The sequence below is a fragment of the Triturus cristatus genome, chromosome 3_1 (genome assembly GCF_964204655.1).
Source record: "Triturus cristatus chromosome 3_1, aTriCri1.1, whole genome shotgun sequence".
NCBI lineage: Eukaryota > Metazoa > Chordata > Amphibia > Caudata > Salamandridae > Triturus > Triturus cristatus.
Genome location: NC_140583.1, coordinates 920,979,325 through 920,997,350, shown reverse-complemented (window position 1 = coordinate 920,997,350; position 18,026 = coordinate 920,979,325). Strand labels below are relative to the sequence as shown.

Below are 18,026 nucleotides of genomic sequence, written 5' to 3'. Positions count from 1 at the left end.
TTTGTTTATCACAGCTATAATCTATTTATTTGTACCTAATCCCTATCTTAACCAAACGGAGGCTCCTCCAAAATACCCATGTCTGCAGTCTGCACCACGTTCACCACAAAGTCAGTTAATTGTAAAATAAATATTACCTATAAATATTTTGACACATGGTTTGTTACCATAGCAGAATCTATTGTCTCTAATTGAATTCGTCCTCCGCACAAATCTATTTACCTTCAGGGAACATTAACATCAATGTTGTGTTCCTCCTTCTGCAATGAAGACTTAAGTTGTGCGTTACAACTTTTTGATCAACAGTTCTCTGAAACAATAATATAGTTGATTTCACTAGTACAACCTTTCACTGAGAATGTTGATCTGGTAGCACTATCTTTGCTATTCACAGTTCTTAAATTTTAATTTGGTATTAAAATGATTCCCGCCAAGTCTAGATTTTTATATGGAGTACTTTACCCCTATGTGCCAATCTAAAACGTGATTGTGTATGCCTCTTACCTTTTCCCGTACTTTTGTCAGTAAAATACACAGCTAGGATTTATTTATTTATTTATTTATTTATTTATTTTTGAAATGTATTTTTATTTGCTTTTCAGAACATTCATACAAACAATGCGATCAAAGCCCAGCACTTACAGGAGGCATAGCAAGGCACAGCTTCGTACCGTCAATTCTAATCTGTACTAACAGTGGTATAGCTCCCCCTACAACCCTGTGGAGTAGTCCCCTGTAATTCCTCCAGCCAGTGTCCACCTTCCGGCAGCTTGCTCAGGTATAATTCACGGATGCTTCACTCACAAGGCTCCTTGCTGCTATCGATACCAGTAAACCAAAACCTAGCTACTACCCTATAGTATGACCCTCCCCTCGCCCCCCATCCCCTTCCCTCCCCCCCTCCGGCATGACTTATTGAGTGGATACATGACAAGGCACCCACTTCTTCCACTCTACCCCACAAGCTTTCCCAACACAGGAGCACTGGCAACCCAAATACAACAATGTCCGACTCTACCCCGCACTCCTAACTCAACCCAGGGGAAGGAAGGACCTGCCCCTCCTCCATTTCTGAGGCCGCATCTGTCTCAGAGCCGGCAGCCTTCAAAAGTTCTGTCAGTGCGCCCCAGGCCCGGGCCAAATCCAGCGCCCTATCGCTATGAGCGCGGGTAGCCGCCTGCACCCGAAGGACCGTCTCACAATCTGCCCACCTGGTAAATTCCGCCCTCCATTTCTTCAATCTCGGTCCCCGCTGCGACTTCCAATTAGCAGTAATTTCCCGTTTGGCTAGCACCAACCCTAGGTCTATAAATTTACTGGTTATTTTTGTCTTGGAGGTGTGGGGAAACCAGTGCAACAAGCATGGGCCCATATCAAGTTCGAACTCCCTGCCTGTGATGGTACAGAGCAACGACCACACCTCCTCCCAGTAAGCCCTGATCTGTGGGCAACCCCAAAGCATATGGCAAAGATCAGCCCCCTCCGCACGACAGCGGGGGCAGGGCGCCATAGTAGTGTGAAAGTAGCATTGAACCTTAGCTGAGGTTAGATAAGCTCGGTGTAAAATAAAAAATTGGATCTGCTGGAAACGGGCGTTTCTAGAACACTTCCAAGGGCGCTCGAGCAGTTCAGCCCACGCTTTATCGGGTATGTCCCTTCCAATATCCTCCTCCCATCGCTGTTTCAACCTTTCGAGGGGGACCAACCGTTCGTTAGTCATTCGCCGATACAAGCATGTGACCGCTTTAACGGTGCCCGCTGCCAGCACCACATACTGGCAGGCCAATGAGGTCTGCGGCTCCGATAACCCACTCCTCCACCGGCGCTGAATAGCCGATACTAAGGCCGCATGAAGCAAGTAATCCCCCCGCGGTAGGCCATAACGCTCACAGACAGAGTCGTAGGGCAACAGCACACCATCTTCGTACAGATCCCCCATCGCCGTCAAGCCTCGCTCCACCCTGTTAATGCCGACCAGTCGCCCCCATGCGGCAGCTGCTGGCACATCAAGAGTGGTATCTCTGGTACGTATGGGTAGGCGATCCGCGCCCTCCTTTGACTCTTATTCCAACACAACCGATAGGTCTGCTACACAGCTAGGATTTATGTGGCACTTTTGCTTGTGTTAACCATCAAAGCATGATCCTAAAAACAATATAATTCACAAAGATTAGTGTAGGTAGGGTACCAGTATACCCTAATCAAATTATCATTTGACAGAAAGATCTTGTCCTAAAATGTATAGCAATTAATAATAAATCTAAACCCAGTCAGATGATATTCAGGACACAAAATTTCTGTAAGGCCCTTTTCTTTTGTTGCTAATGGTATTCCGACCGATACCTTTAAATAACCTTAAATAAATGTATTAGCAGATACTCCCCTTCTCAAAAACTTCTGCATGCAAACCCTAGAGGGCATGTATATTTTAACTACCAATATGTTGTCTTCACACAGGATGGTTACTGCAGTCTAAATTAACATACCCGTGTTTTCCTCTTTCCGAGGTTGAAGGTGTGGCTTTCAGCTAACATGATGATAATTTATAGTATTATGATAATTTGTAGTAGCCCAAGTTTCTTGTAGCATCACACAAGCAGAAGTCCTTTATTTCATGTTCATAACACTGCCGTAATCTGCCTACAATGACTACTACCACATTCAGTGCTGTTCTCTGTACTCAAAGAATCCCCCCTTAAGTTCCACAAAGGTTGAGTGCAGTCAGTCATTTTCTTGTAGGGTGGCTTAAGGTGTAGTAAATCTATTTGAAGTCAGGACACAAGTGTGATTGGATTGAGTGCAATTTAGTACCAATGGAATGTTATGGGATTGACCTAATCCATAAGACTCATACAAAATTCATATCATTACACAATCTCCTACAGTCTCCAGTAAAGGAACTGCCCACGAGATACTCCTCACCATTTTTACACTCTCAATTTCGTCATCACAAACTCAATTTATCTTCTGACAATGTTGCCTCTAGAAAAAGTGTTAGCATAAACATGACAAGAAACATATTCTGGGTGAGGCAATTATTAATGTATTTAAAATGGCAGTTCATTTTTCTCAATCACATATTTCCGTTTATTTATCCCTCATTTTAGATTGTTTCAAAAAAACAAAATTGATATAAATAACTCCTCCTAAAGGTTTTCCCCACACCCATGATCATTTATGCACCCCCGCAGTGCACAGCTTTATTTTTCATGCTGTAGAATCTTCCCGGGGCTTTGATCTTAAGGGTGGCACCTTAAGTGATGGTACACTTATGTCGCTATGCTTTTGTGAGAGCGCTCTTTTCAGTGTTGATCTTCCTTGAACCTAGGAAAGAAGCACTCGTCTTTCGACTGTCCACTGTGATGGGGTTAGGCATCCTGGACAAGACCTGCAGGCATTTGGTGGAAATGCAGCATCGCAGGTTTTAGTGGACTTTCTACATCGACCTGGTAATTTAGACAGTGAAGTCAAGGATTGCTCCATCAGTGAGCGTCTAGAAGTAGTTGACTCTAATTGGAGGGAGGTTATATTCCAAATCTCTCTAATAATGTATTCATCATTTTGTTTGGCATGAAATCCCTAGATTAAGACACCCAGAAGAAATGTGAGAACACTACAACTGCCTAACTTCCCTTCTGCTCCTTTATTATATTTTGTATTGGACAGTCCGTGGGAGCCAAGCCACATGTATGTTTGTGTTCAGTACCTTCCCATCACTTGCATTGCACAGGCGGTCACTGCTTCCACCATTTCTGCATGCACCTTGAGCTGCAGTTGTATGATATTAAGTTTGTGCTATTTTTTCAGAAAACTCTCAATAGTCTACAAGGTTTGTCTTTTCTTACCACTATAACTGCAAAGGGTAATGTGGGAGCCTTCAATTTTCCCACACTCAACAAAGTGGTGCTCTTTCAATCTCCTTGAAACAAAGGACATGCGGGGGTCCCAGCCTGGTCTCTGAAGCGTTGCAAACATGCCCACACTTGACACAGGCTTTACCAAGCACGGATATATATGCTATGATGTGGAACAGTGTACCACTTATGGTGTGTATGAATCGCATGTGTGAGGCTTAGTCCGGCCTTGGGGTTTCTGGACATTTTGAGTCAGTTTTGTCTTACTGCCCCAGTTTTCTCAGTGGCATTACTTGTGGTCGTAGAAATGCAAAGTAGCTACTAGGTGACATGCCTGTGCTGTACCAAACACCTTAATAATAAAATGTGTAAACAAAGCTTTAAATACGTTGATGACTTCCAATGGTCCTATTAGTTGGCCTGCTTAACAGTCCAGCGTGAGAATGGAGTCATGGGACAACAGTGTAATAAGATATAAGCATCCTTTAAATAGTGGGGGGTTGTAAATATTGCAGGATGTCCATATGTTTCCTCTCTCCTTTGGTTAAATGGCCTCTCTTCAAAATCCAACTCTTTATTTCATTTTCCAATATTCGTATCTCAACAGTTTGTCATAGTGTTCTAAAGGGGAGGTCTCACTTGGTTGCTAGAAGGTCTAAATTGCTTTACATTGTCTGGGGTAAAATTATATTTCATTATTTTGCTCTCATTGCCGTTTGTATTTAGAAGGCACCTGAAATGTCTCTGCTCTAACATTTATGAGGTGTGATGTGACCGGTCTAGGAAAGTACAGACCAGAAGTGAGTGAAACACTTCTGGCAAGTGCTGCACCATAATATGTTCACAGAAGACTCTGAGCCAATTAAGCTACTGTACATTAAGAAATACTGTACGTTATTGAGAGCAATTAACAAACCACATACTTATTTATTAAGAACAATATGCCTTAATCAAAATAAAGTGATTTTTAACATTAGTTTGGAGTGAGTCTGTCTGAATGAAGTTGGAGTTTGTTGTTTTAGTGCGATATTCTGAGTAATCACTACATAGTCCAGTCATGCTTGTTCAACACCTCATCAGCCATGTGTGGCTGATCCACTGGGATCTTTCATTGGGGTGTCCTCTCCATTTGATGCTTCTCATGTGTGTATAAGTTGATGGGTTGAGGGTATAACTTTAACGTGTGGAGTGTTCTGGCATTTTTCTTTCTGGGAAAAACTGTATTTCTTGGTGGTTCTGGGGGACTCATCTACATTTGGTAACCTTTGGTCTGGCTACTCAAGTATTGCAGAATATCAATTTACCATTACCTAGGAGTCCTAGATCAGCCCTGCAAAGGAGTTATCTTCAATTTTTGAAAGCTGTTCTGTCAAGCCCATAGCCAAGGGTTGCGGTCCCTAGGAAAGCAGTTTTAAGATATGTCCAGGAAAAGAAGGTGACAAAATATATATGAAAACATGTTGTCCTTGACCCCAAACAATATGTCCTGGGTGTGGGGCTATAGGAATTCCAGCCCCCTACTGATCAGCGAATGCAAGTACCTCAGCTTCTCAATGTCTCCCATACATCTCCATGCTCCTCAACCAGTGAGTCACTCTGGTCCTCGGGTGCGCAAAGTTAGCAGAGTCAACTGCTGCTTCTTGTAGAGAAGTCCTGTGGCTCACTCCAGGGCTTTCCAGATTGATTGGTTGATAGTTTGTCCATTGTGGTATTAATGGTGCCTCCCCTATTTTTCTGACCCCATGTTTTTTAATGCTTCCACAGCTGAGCAACAATGTGGGATTTTTCCCTGGTTAGGTCATGGAGCTTCAGTCAGAAAGCGTCTTGGTAACCTCCGTCCCAAAAAACTGCAGACCTCACACAGGCTGTTGAGGTCAATCAGTTGTGGGACTTGGCACATCTAAAGAAAATAGTAGTGTTTCTTAAAGGTTTTAACGGTTTCAAGATGGTATTTTCCTTTACCCACTCCAGTCTGCGGAGAATTCTGCTGCCTACCTAGCTTATAAAAGCGCCCTCGAACTTCGGCACTACCCAGTCTGTCACCTGCCCCTCCGCCTAGGTAGACATAAAACCTTGAATTTCATTATCAAATCCTAACTTTATAACTTAGTTTTTTAATTTTTTTTTTTACTTATTCATTTGATGACCATAATGCCAGGACTGTACAAGGGCAAATTTTAAAAATGTCTCAGTGTTGCATAAGTAGAGTCCCGAAAAAGAGAGCGCAATTCTCTTTTACAGTGGTGGAAGCAGTACTGTGCTGCTCCAAATTTGAATCTGTTTGAACGCAGATTACCACATTTAAATTCATATTTTAGTGATTGTTTGATTTTGCATTATTTATTAAGTGTGTACATGGCTAGAAGTATCAGAGTACTTTATAGGATATACATAAAACGAGTTACATGGAAAAAAAATAAGATTATTATGATACATAGGCGAAACAGTTGGCAGCAGGAAAACAAGTTGTCCCTTCTGCATCCCACCCCCAACAAAATCACACACTGGAGAAGATAAGATTTCTGCCTAAATAGGATGATTTGAGGGGTGGTCCACAAGGTATACCACCTTTACATAGTCTCCAGTACTTCAAAGGTATTATTACTTGGTAAGCTACTTGAGGATAAGGGTTTTTTATTTTATGAAAAGGGGACTAGGAAACATTGTTGGAATCGCCCTCTAATTTTCATGACCTAAAAGTGCATACTTTTCATTCAGTCCAGTGACAATCAGGAAGCTAACACACGTGGGGAACTTGCATTGCTTATGTGGGGGTTTGTGTGATTTGTGTTTTCCGAGTTTATAAATGTAATTCCTTGCCGTCTGTGTTTGTTTAGGAACCTAAGCTCTGCAGGAGAAGAAGCTCGAAAACAGATGCGGACATGTGAAGGGCTGGTTGATTCTCTATTGTATGTGATTCATACATGTGTGAACACGTCAGACTTTGACAGCAAGGTGTGCATATTTTAAGTATTCCTGAGGTACCATATCTCATATTGCATGTTTTGGTGCGATTACAATTGTGAATGATTCTAGGGTTTTCTATTAGTTATAGAAATGTTTACTTAATAAAATGGGACAATGGCCAGATTTGTTTTGACATGTGGCAGACCTAACAAGCAGACTGAATCAATATTGTTCTCCCTCCTTTTGCCTGCCAGTCATACTTAAATTATTAGGTTTCACGAGCCAAGAATGTGGGTTTTATAGTCCTAGTACACAGTTTCTGAATTTGCACATTTCACAATGGTTGGTGGACAGGATTTTGCAGAGGGTCTGTTTGTTAGGTATCGCTCTCCTCCATCTTCTATTCCCCAGTTCTCTTGCAGCATTTTTGATTATTAATCAGAATGAGAAAGATCCATCTTGCAGTACCACTTTCCTAGCCGGAACCGTTTCTTGCCCCCTTCTTCCGAACCTGCCGCCTTATTTTTAACTGTCAGATGTGAATTATTGGGCACTTCTTTTGCTGTCTGACTTTCTCACATCTGCTGTAACTTACTAATAATCCTAGTTGCTGCTTTTTACTCTGCGCTTTATAACGTTTTTGTAGTGGAGTGTTATCTTTTACTTTGTTCATAGAACATCTTTAGTTTACATATGTCCTTATTTGATTTACTTTTATTTACTGCTGAATATTGTGTCCTGGCGTTTTCACATTTTTCTTCAGTCAGGTCATCATGGGTTCTTGCTTTGGTAAGCACTGTTTGAAAACAACTGTTAGCAGGCGGTCAAAAACATGTATTATTTTTACACCAAGTTTATGGTGCTGATAAGTGTTTCATCTGTTTGACACCCTTGAGTTGAGAGACTTGAACGTGTTGGTGTAGACTGTAGATAAAGTATTGGTGATTCCTGAGCAATACATTACTCCCTTTAAATGGAGACCTGAATTGATGGGTCCAGAAAGAACCTGCAGAAGAACAGATAACAGGCTTGGCAATTGATATTTCCTAGACTTCAAAAACATTTAGGCTTCTCTATTCAAACTGGTTTGCCCCGAAGGGGGCATATTACTCTCCTTCATGACAACAATGTCAATGGAGGAATGCAGCTCACACAAGGAGGTGTGCTACAGACCCCGTATAGCTTTGAAATTTAGGCAGTTCGTCATTTGTGGTCATCTACAGCACAGGACTGCTGAGGAGGAGGAATTGTGGTAAAGAATATATAGGGAAGGACTTAAAAATGGTTAATGTGATGAAAATAAGCGTTCTGTTCCCTAAAACGTGTCCAAGTTAAGAGTTCATCTGTAATAGTCAATGCTTCCCAGCGATCTCATACTATGATATTCAAAACTTAATTGGCACTTGATTATTGTGATTACAATGTAATCTAAAAAATGAAGGCACATGCTTTGCTTCTTAACCAACCCCAGGGGCATAATGAAGGCACGTGCAGGGGGTCCCTGCCCCCCTTAGAGGACCCCTAAGCCTTCAGGGGGACACCATTCAAACCAAGTTCAAAGAGTGTGTGAGGTATGGGAGATTCAGGAGCCCCTCATCACATTCTGCAGGGGAGCCCATCATTTTGCGTTCCGCCTCTGACCAGCCCAAACTCCGAGACTCCCGACAAGGGCAAGAATTCTTCCATGGCCTCCTGCAGAGAAGGCCAATATAAATGCCTGGTTGGATCTATTCTAAAATTGCTTATATAAATCAGCCTAACAACCAAATATCACAGGCAGGGGAGAGCAGATTTACAAAAAAATCTTGTTATTCTGTAATGCCGATCTCACTGCATTGTCTCTTTCCTGAAGAAGACCGAATTGTACCCCCGCCTGAATTATTAATGATCTACACTGATCTAGTGATGTTGATGTTGAATGATCTTGGTTGGTTGGCTTTTTTAGTGGTTCATTGGTTGGATGTGGTTAGTTATTGCTTTGTGTGTGATGTAGCAGGTCTTGAAGATGATGCAGGCTTGGAGCAGTAGACCATGTAGTTCTTTCAGAGTGGTAGAAATGTGGTTCAGTGAATGCAGAAAAATAATGATCTTTGAGGAGATGGTGGAAGCAATTTTTTGGAACAGTTACTTGATGCTGTTGTTGCCATCATACAAGGATGGGTTGACAACATTTTATGATCTTGCATTACGCCAATGACTCCGTCTCACTGATGGACTGGGATCACAATAGCTTGTATTTAAACCCAAGACTGCAAAGGTATATGGCCTGTAACATCCAGAGGTGACTTATAATGTATATCTGCTCTCTGTAGGGCCAGACATGGAACCAGAAGCAGCCCTGGCAATATTTTCAAACCAGTCCCTCTCACTTCCTCCTCTATCGTCTCTCCTTTTGTATTTCCTGGCATTCAATTCTCTACCCCAAAGCACTTGCTGTGCCTGCTGTTATTAACTTGGGTGACATGGAGAAAGAAGCAAGGCACCAGCAGCGAACCTCTGCCTTCACAAACCAGTCTCCAGTGGATACAACACACCGGTGAAATGCCCGAAGGAGTAAATGGGTAGGCCGACACTAAATGTCTAGTGGAGGGATATAGGCACTCTGGTGTGACCCACGAGCACCCTTTACTGCCAGCTCAGCCTGGGCACTGGAAGTGCTTCTGACTGCCTTTCCGGATTCATGTTATAGGGAAGTAGGCAGTATTGTGTTAGAGTCTGGCTTTAGTCATACTTTATTTGTTTTCCCCAAATTTGTAAAGATGAAGAGCTTCTACTGGGTTGATTATGATTACTCGTGAGTATTTCACCTGTTTCTTCCAATAGGCATTATTATGTTGTCAGCATTCGGTGTTTAATATCTGGTCCTATTTTAATTGTGCATGTCCACATTTGAACTGTCCAATAGCTTCATAAAAAATGTATCTATTTCTGCTGATATGATTACCAGATTCATTGACATGTGATTTAAGTCTGTTAATTACTAATAAAAATGTGTTCCTCATTTTGTATTCGAGATGTAAATGATTTCATTTTTTTCAGACTGTGGAGAATTGTGTTTGTACCCTGAGGAATTTATCCTACCGTTTAGAATTGGAAGTGCCACAGGCAAGGCTCCTAGGAGTAAATGAAATTGATGATTTCTGCAAAGACTCACCAAGCAAAGACTCAGATTCTAGCTGTTGGGGAAAAAAAAAGAAAAAGAAGAAAAAGCCGCCACAAGATGATCAGGTTGGCACGATTATTTAATGTTGACTTTAACAAGCCATGGACTGCTGTGTCATATAGAATTGGATTTATTCATTGCCCGGGAGTGGCAAGTAATTACAAAAGTGCATTGTAGACGAGAATTAGAAACCTGGCGCACCTGCTTTAAATGCCTCTAAATATTATAAAACACCTTACACAGATTACTTACACAGATTACTTAGCAGCTCTCTGTTTGCACCTCTACTGTGTATTTTAATATTCATCCAGATTCTTACTGCTTGACCCCAGGACATTCATCGGTCTTCGGGATCTCTTTGATCTTTCCGTTACACATTAGGACACTCACCAAGCCAACCCTGCAAGCATCTGCTATCTTGGCATATGTTTTTCCATCACTGTAGAAACACCAGTGGAACTGAGGTGGTAGACTAGTATGCACACTTGGCAGGACGCGTATCCTAATTTGCTTTGGGTATTCTCTTTTATAACTTTATAGGTACATTATCTTTTCCCAGGTATATTTTTTTCCCCAGACTCACTAGGCAGCATAGTTCTAGAGCAGATAAACAGTGAAAGTATGGGTTAAATGTATTTAAATTACCAGGAGGGCAGTTCAGTTTTTCAAGGTCACACTATATCCTCTCCATAAATGTCATTGAACATAGTCATAAGCACTCTTTTGAGCTCAAGGGGAACTTTGACAGGGTGTAGTTTAGCTTTGGTTATATAATTGCAAAATGTTCACTTGTAGCATGTAGCTCTTGATTTTTTGTCAGGATTAGTAGACCCCTAAAAGAATATTTGTGATTGTGGTGTCGACCAAGGATGCGTTATGGCTCCAATTCTCTTTCTTTTAAATATAATGACCTAGAGTCTTCTGTTATCAGCAGCTGTAGCTACCTACTCAGAATCAAGGCCTCCCCTTTACCTCCGCTTCTTTAAGCCAATGATGCTGTGCTGCTTGTCCACACGCCAAATGGGATCCGGGCCCTTGTTGACAACTTTGTATCCTTTATGGATACATTGGGCCTGTACACCATTATTACCAAGTCACATTATATGGTGTGCAGCCCTCAGCACAGTAAGGTAAGACCAATTAGCATCAAAGGCACTAATATTACCAAGGTCAGTGAATTCCCTTATCTGGGTGTGATCTTTGATTCTACCAACAATTTTGTGCCCTGTCTTTCTGAAAGATGCTCACAATTTAACAGCGCAGTGGGTGTTCTATTTAATGTATCTACAGGAGTAGGGAGCAAACCCATTGCCCCCTTACTGAAAATTTACAAATTAAATGTTTACCCGTTCTCACTTATAGGGTGGAAATTTGGGGGTATGGGGATAGCAGCAGCCTCCAGAGAGTGGAAACCCACTTTTGTAGGCGGTTACTTGGTCCGGTTAGTTCAAGGCAATTCATACTCAATGAACTAGGTTTGTCCCATGTTTCAGATCTGGTGGGGCTTGCCCCTCTTCTCTTATTGATATCAATCTGGAGCAACCCGGAGGCTTTCCTTAATCGCGATATCATTGAGGATTGCCTGTTATGTGATCATGGCTGAATTATTCACAAAAAACCTTGAAAGCCATTCGTAGATGCGACCTGTTTTGTAACCGGGAATTCATATTAAAGGGGAAATCTGTAAAAGACCTGTTTCTAACAAAGGCAGCATCTAATAGGAAGGACATGGAGATTATGAGAACTGATGGGTTTACAATTGACACCTGGGGTAGAGCGATATTTGTTATACATTAACAACAAGGGAGAGAGTCTTACTGACGAAGTTCCACCTAGGCACCATTAGATGTCACTTGTACTTCCCCCCCTTGGTCAATTTGACCCCAAGAATATCATGCTCTGCCCCTGTGATGAACTCTCTCCCCAAAACCCTAGCACATTTTATGTTGTTCTGTATATTTTATGAGGCACCGAGGAAATCCTTATTACCAATACGCAAAAAAGTTGACTTCCGTCAGTATAGACCAGCTTTATATTTCTTAAGGATGCTCCTGAATCCCTATGTGACACATTCGGTGGGCACCTTTCTGAAACATGCACCTTACTGGCACAATTCTTTTGCCTTTTAGGTCCTGTTAAGCTTTTTAGACCGTTTTAACAATTGTTGATGCACGATTATGTGGTTTTTGTTCACCATTTTTACTGTTGTGTAAATTAGTTTTTTGTGGTTTTAGTTCAATTTAATGATGGATGTACCTGGTGTTTTGAAAATTTGTCTTCTGCACTTTTATGTTTATATCGCATAATCAAAATAAAGTGTTGTTGATTGATTTTTGTTATCAAACTATGTACCATGTAGTGGTTGAAACAGCTTGACATTTAGTCTTTGAAGAGATGTAACGTGCTCTATAGCATAATTGCACATAAAAGGCGGATTACAAGACTTTGACAAAATTGGGCAGGACTAAAGCAAATTAAGTTATCTGCTTTGGCTCAACGCCCTTTTAGAGACATTTAAGTTAAGTAAGTGTTGTCATCCTACAGTGGATGAAAGACTTCCATCAGAGCATTAAAGGTTATGGAAGTCGAGGGATGTAGCAAAGCAGGATCCTAATGAGGAATTGCCAGAGAATCTAATTAACTCTGATACCCCCTGTGTTTCCTCGCCATGGTGGTATGCCATAAACTACTTATTTGGGGCAATTATGATGGCAGTTCAAATACACACTGATAAGATGGAACACTGACATCCTACACTATGGCAACTGACACTAAATTAAGGAGGTTGAATAAACTGGGCTAAAGGCAGAGTCTTAACATTAGAAGATAACTGTACATGTGCCTCTCTGTTAGACAAACTGTCAGTTACCAGAGAGGATCCCTCGCATTTCTGACTTAAAGCAAGAAGTAGTAGGTAGAAGAGCCCACACAAAGCGGGCTCAGAAGGAATAAATGCTCAACACTAAGACCCTGAGGATGGTGCACCAGAGGACGCTCCAGTTCAAGAGACTTAAAAGCCATGGCGAGCTCACTGCAGAGGGATAACTTGGCGACACCCCAAGCAATGCATCGTTATTTCTTCAAATCTCCTAAATTTATCTCCTGACCAAACTGCTGAACACCTCCAGTTGCCTATATTAAGAAAGGGAAAAAATAAGCTAAATAAAAAGGCATCCTTTGGTAATAGGGTGGTTCCCTCATACCATGTCACAAACATTTCTCACATTTGACACATTTAAGAAAGAGAGCTATTGCAAACCAGGAAAACAAACAACCTGAGGAGCATAATTAACATAAACATGGAAGGAGGTGGGAATCGACTCCATGAAGATTGGTCCTATGGAAGATGTGCCCTTGCTGATAATACAAGAGACAACACATGTCAATCCAGATACTTACATCGTAGCCTTCAAGGGGAAAAGGAGAACCGCAAAAAAGAAAGCCGTAATGAAAGTGCTCAGATAGACCAGAACTGTGATGGAATGCCTTTATTACCTCACCCCTACTAGGGCCTACTACTAAACTAAGCCATCTGACATCAGTGCATGACTAAGACGATCCTGTCTTGGAAATTAACTGGCCACTGGGAGTCTCTAGTTGGCAGTCTGTATACACCCTGTCCAGCACACACACCCACACCCCACACACACATCACACACACATCACACCCCTAAAAGCACTTCACACCAATAAAAAAAAAGCCAATATTTATATGATCAAAACGATAAAAATCAAACATGCACAAGTAAAGATATGAATTTTGCAAGAACAGACTTAATAAACAGTTCCTTGAAGTCGATAGCGCCAACCGGGGCTATCGCAGCGTCGTGAACAACACAAATCCTACACTTCAGTGATGCGGCGTCGGACAGCACCGCAAAACAGTACCTTTGGGAGTGAAGAGGCTCGGGGATTTTGCGATGAAATCCGAAGATGAGACGGCATTTGTGGGTATCGGTTTCGAACGTCATGCAGAAGTCGTTGAGGCCTTGAAGTCACACGGCTGGGGAACGAACTCTGCAATGTCGAGGTCAGGAGCACTGTCGTCAGCGGGGCCAGGGCTGCAGTGTCGCTGTCGATGCAGCGGGCTCTTTACAAGCGGTGACCACGGCTTCAGTGCAGGCTGCTGCGCAGCGTCTGTGCAGGCAGCGGCGCAGCGTCTGTGCAGGCAGCGGCGCAGCGTCTGTGCAGGCAGCGGCGCAGCGTCTGGGCAGGCAGCGGCGCAGCGTCTGCGCAGGTAGCGGCGCAGCGTCTGCGCAGGTAGCGGTGCAGCGTCTGTGCAGGTAGCGGCGCAGCGTCCGTGTAGGTAGCGGCGCAGCGTCCGTGCAGGTAGCGGCGCAGCGTCCGTGCAGGTAGCGGCGCAGCGTCCATGCTGAGGGCTGTCGTCCGCAGACCTGGGGTGCAATGCGAGATGGAGCGATGCGTCATGCTGTTCAAGAGTGGTGCCTGCAGCCACAGTTCAGGCAGTTGCATCGGAGACTAGGTCAGAGTCGATGGCACTGTCATCTGTATACCAGGGGCTGCGATGTCATTGAGGCGATACGTCGTGCTCTTCACGAGTGGTGCTCTCTGCTTCGGTGCAGGCAGCAGTGTCGATGCCAGAGTATGGGGCTGCAATGTCGTTTCAGTTAATACATTGTGCTCCTCATGAGCAGTCACCCTGGCTTTCGTGCAGGCAGTGGTGTCTGGGACGGCATCTGGTTTGCTTTTATGGAGGTTACAGTACAACCACTCAGTTCCAAGGGCCCAGGACTGGTTTTGGCACCCCTTGGTAATGCAGGACTCACAGCAGAAGAGACCCAGTGCTGGTAACAAGATGTTGATGACGTCTTTTATATCCCTGAGACTTCCAACAGGAGGCAAGCTCAATTCAAGCCCTTGGAGAAACTTGGAAAGCAGGATGTAGAAAGCAACGTCCAGTCCTTTCACTGGCCAAGACAGAAGCAGCCAGCAGCAGGCTAACATAGCAAAGTAAACAGCAAAGTGGTAGTCCCTCCTGACAGCAACACTGCTCTTCTCTGGGCAGAATGTCCTCAGTAGAGAAGTGTTCTGAAGTTATGGTGTCACAGCTCCAGTACTTATACTAGTTTTTGCCTTTGAAGTAGGCAAACTTCAAATGTAAGTCTTTGTAGTTCACAAGACCCTGCCTTTTCCTGACCTGGCTCAAGACACACTACATGGGGATGGAAACGACTTTGTGTGAGGACAGGCACAGCCCTATTCAATTGTCGGTGACAACTCCTCCCACCACTCTAACTCAGGAAGGCCCATCAGCCCATCAAGATATGCAAGGTACACCTCGGCTCCCTTTGTGTGAATGTCGATAGTGAATGCACAAGAGCCCAGCTGTCATCCTAATCCAGACGTAGATTCTACAGACAGGCTAAAATGTGTAGTTTTCAAACACGCAATTTAAAGCCAACTTCACCAAAAGATTTATTTTTAAATTGTGAGTTTAAAGACCCCAAACTCCAAATCTCTTATCTGCTCCTAATGGGAAATGACAATTAAAAGATATTTCAAGGCAATCCCCATGTTACCCTGTGGGACAGATAGTCTTTGCAATACTGAAAAACAAAATTAACAGTATTTCACTATTAGGACATGTAAAACACAACAGCACATGTCCTACCTTTCAAATACACAGCATCTTGCTCAGGTGGCTCTCTTGGGCCTACATTGGGGGTGGCTTACAAGTAGTAAAAGGGAAGGTTTGGGTCTGGCAAGTGGGTGCACATGCCAAGTCGAAATGGCAGCTTATAACTGCACACACACAGGCACTGCAATGGCTGGTCAGGGACAGGTGTGCAGGGCTACTCATGTGAGTGGCACAGTCAGCACTGTATTCCCACTTCGTAGATTTTGATTTACATTCCCTAGGCACATCTGGTGCACTTTACTATGGGCTTACTTGTAAATCAAATCAGCCAATCATGGATAAATCAATCGCCAATCCTTTTTAAACAGTGAGCGTATGCACTTTAGCACTGGTTACGAGAATCCTAAAGCCAACAAAAACAGTTCAGAAAAAATAGGAGGAAGAAGGCAAGAGGTTTGGGGATAACCCTGGAAAAAGGGCAGGCCCAACAACCACAAATAGATCAAGGGTGCATTTTACCTCAAGCCTTCACAAATCTATAATATTGAAGACCCTCTCTATCTCCTGTATGGAGGCAAATTTTGAAGACCTCTGACAATTGCTATGATCATTAATAAGGTGATTCATTAGGTGAAAATCCAGTACTGTGTTTTTTCAGTAGCGTATACATCAGGGGGAAGGGGCAATACTTTGAAAAAAGCTATTTACAGCAATCCCAGACTCCCAAAGTCCAAAGATATTGTTTCGATTGCTTTCAAAACCCCAACATTCAGATAACTAAACAAATTAACTGAATTCACATTTTCAAATAAAGAGCATGGGAAGCTTATTTGGGAAAATCACATCACTGCCAAAACTGGGGAATTAGAATCATATTTCCAAAGCTAGACAGATATCTCCATGTATTTGAAATAAACCCTAGAACCAAACCATCACCATCTCCCTCAAGAATAGTTCATGTTTAAATGGGGTGAGAGCTCTAGAAAGACCAGCATAACATGAATGAAACAAAACTTGCAATAGGGTGTAGAAAGGCCTATACAAAAAAAAGGAAGTTGGCAGTACAAATCTGTGCCCTGGAGGGTGATTGGAATATGGTTATCCTATGTAATAAATCGCTGCTCCTAAAATTCTATTTGTCGGGAGTCACGTAAACTTAGTTTCTAATGTACTTAATACGAGTCATAAATATTTCACTAATCATCCAATGAAGGAAACACACAAACACATAACAATGAAATAAGTTCAGAAAATGAATTCCTTTTTACTCTTTGTATAAATGAAGAAAATGTATACGGCTGTCCAACAAAATAAAGCACGTGGACTGTGGAGCAATTAGTGACTGATCGTGTTTAGTGACATGGTGCTGTACAAAAATAACATATACTACACATATTTACACAGATGGACGAAATTTTACACAGAAGTCCAACATTGGATAGATAGACCGCAACAGGATATAGTATACCTTATTCTAGTTGTGGGATTGCGTGGACAAGTTGAACTAGCAACGTTGACGTTTCGACCCTAAGATGTAGCGCAGATTCGTAAGCATCTAAGGCAGGTCTTCATCAGGACAGGAAGGGATACGACAGCCTAGTGACAAGGAAGTGTATTGATTTGCTTATAATTACATTTTTATTGGGATCAGACCCCCAAATTGACTGGATGATTTTTTTTGCTTCCTGTAGATTGGTTTTTACAAAAAATCAGACACAGGCATAGACAATTTTGTTTTTACTTTTGCAGAATTGATGCAACAGGAAAAGGATGAATATAAATGAAGCAATTGTTTTTGAGGTCTAATGTTTATTTTAAATCACTTGTTTTCTTTATTAGTTTATTTATATTCTGGTGTTTCATTATTAGAAAATATATTAAACATCCTTGATGAAGGTAATCTTGTATGTCCTAGTCCTGTCTTAAGCAGATGAGCTAATCTGATTCTTCTATTTACCTAGTGGGATGGTGTTGGCCCTATACCGGGATTTTCCAAGTCTCCCAAAGGTGTTGAAATGCTGTGGCATCCATCAGTGGTAAAACCATATCTGACGCTTCTTGCAGAGAGCTCGAACCCAGCTACACTTGAAGGATCGGCTGGATCACTCCAGAATCTCTCAGCTGGAAACTGGAAGGTACTAGAAAGCTATTGCTTTATCTGTTCTGGACCAAAATCTGAAAATAGTTCAATTTATTCAGAAAGCGTGTCTTTGGCTATTCTATTGATACATTAAATACATTTACCGGCATAGCAAGACTTACGTTTTGCACAACTACTATAAAAGTTCCTCCTTTGCCAGTAGCTCTGTCATGTTCACATTCAAAGCAATATTGTTTTTTAAGGCGGGCTGAACCAGTTAAACCATTGGTAGCCTTTTGTAACTATTTTTGGTTCCCTTACTTTTTTGCATACACACCTGCTCTTCAGTCTCAAACTATTTGTGGCGCTGTATTAGTCTCTCTTTTACGTTTTATAAACTGTGCCGAATACTCCTTCCTTTGC

At 42.3% G+C, this 18,026-nt stretch overlaps 1 protein-coding gene across 5 annotated transcripts in view; it reads left to right on the top strand.

Annotated features, from left to right (window-relative positions):
• PKP4 (plakophilin 4) overlaps window positions 1-18,026 on the top strand; it is a 693,496-nt gene that overhangs the window by 621,730 nt on the left and 53,740 nt on the right. For all 5 annotated transcript variants that reach the window (XM_085645508.1, XM_085645509.1, XM_085645506.1 and 2 more), the window contains 3 exons: window positions 6,692-6,809; window positions 9,801-9,989; window positions 17,485-17,658. In XM_085645508.1, the coding sequence (XP_085501634.1) occupies window positions 6,692-6,809; window positions 9,801-9,989; window positions 17,485-17,658 (481 nt within the window). The remainder of the gene's footprint in view (window positions 1-6,691; window positions 6,810-9,800; window positions 9,990-17,484; window positions 17,659-18,026) is intronic.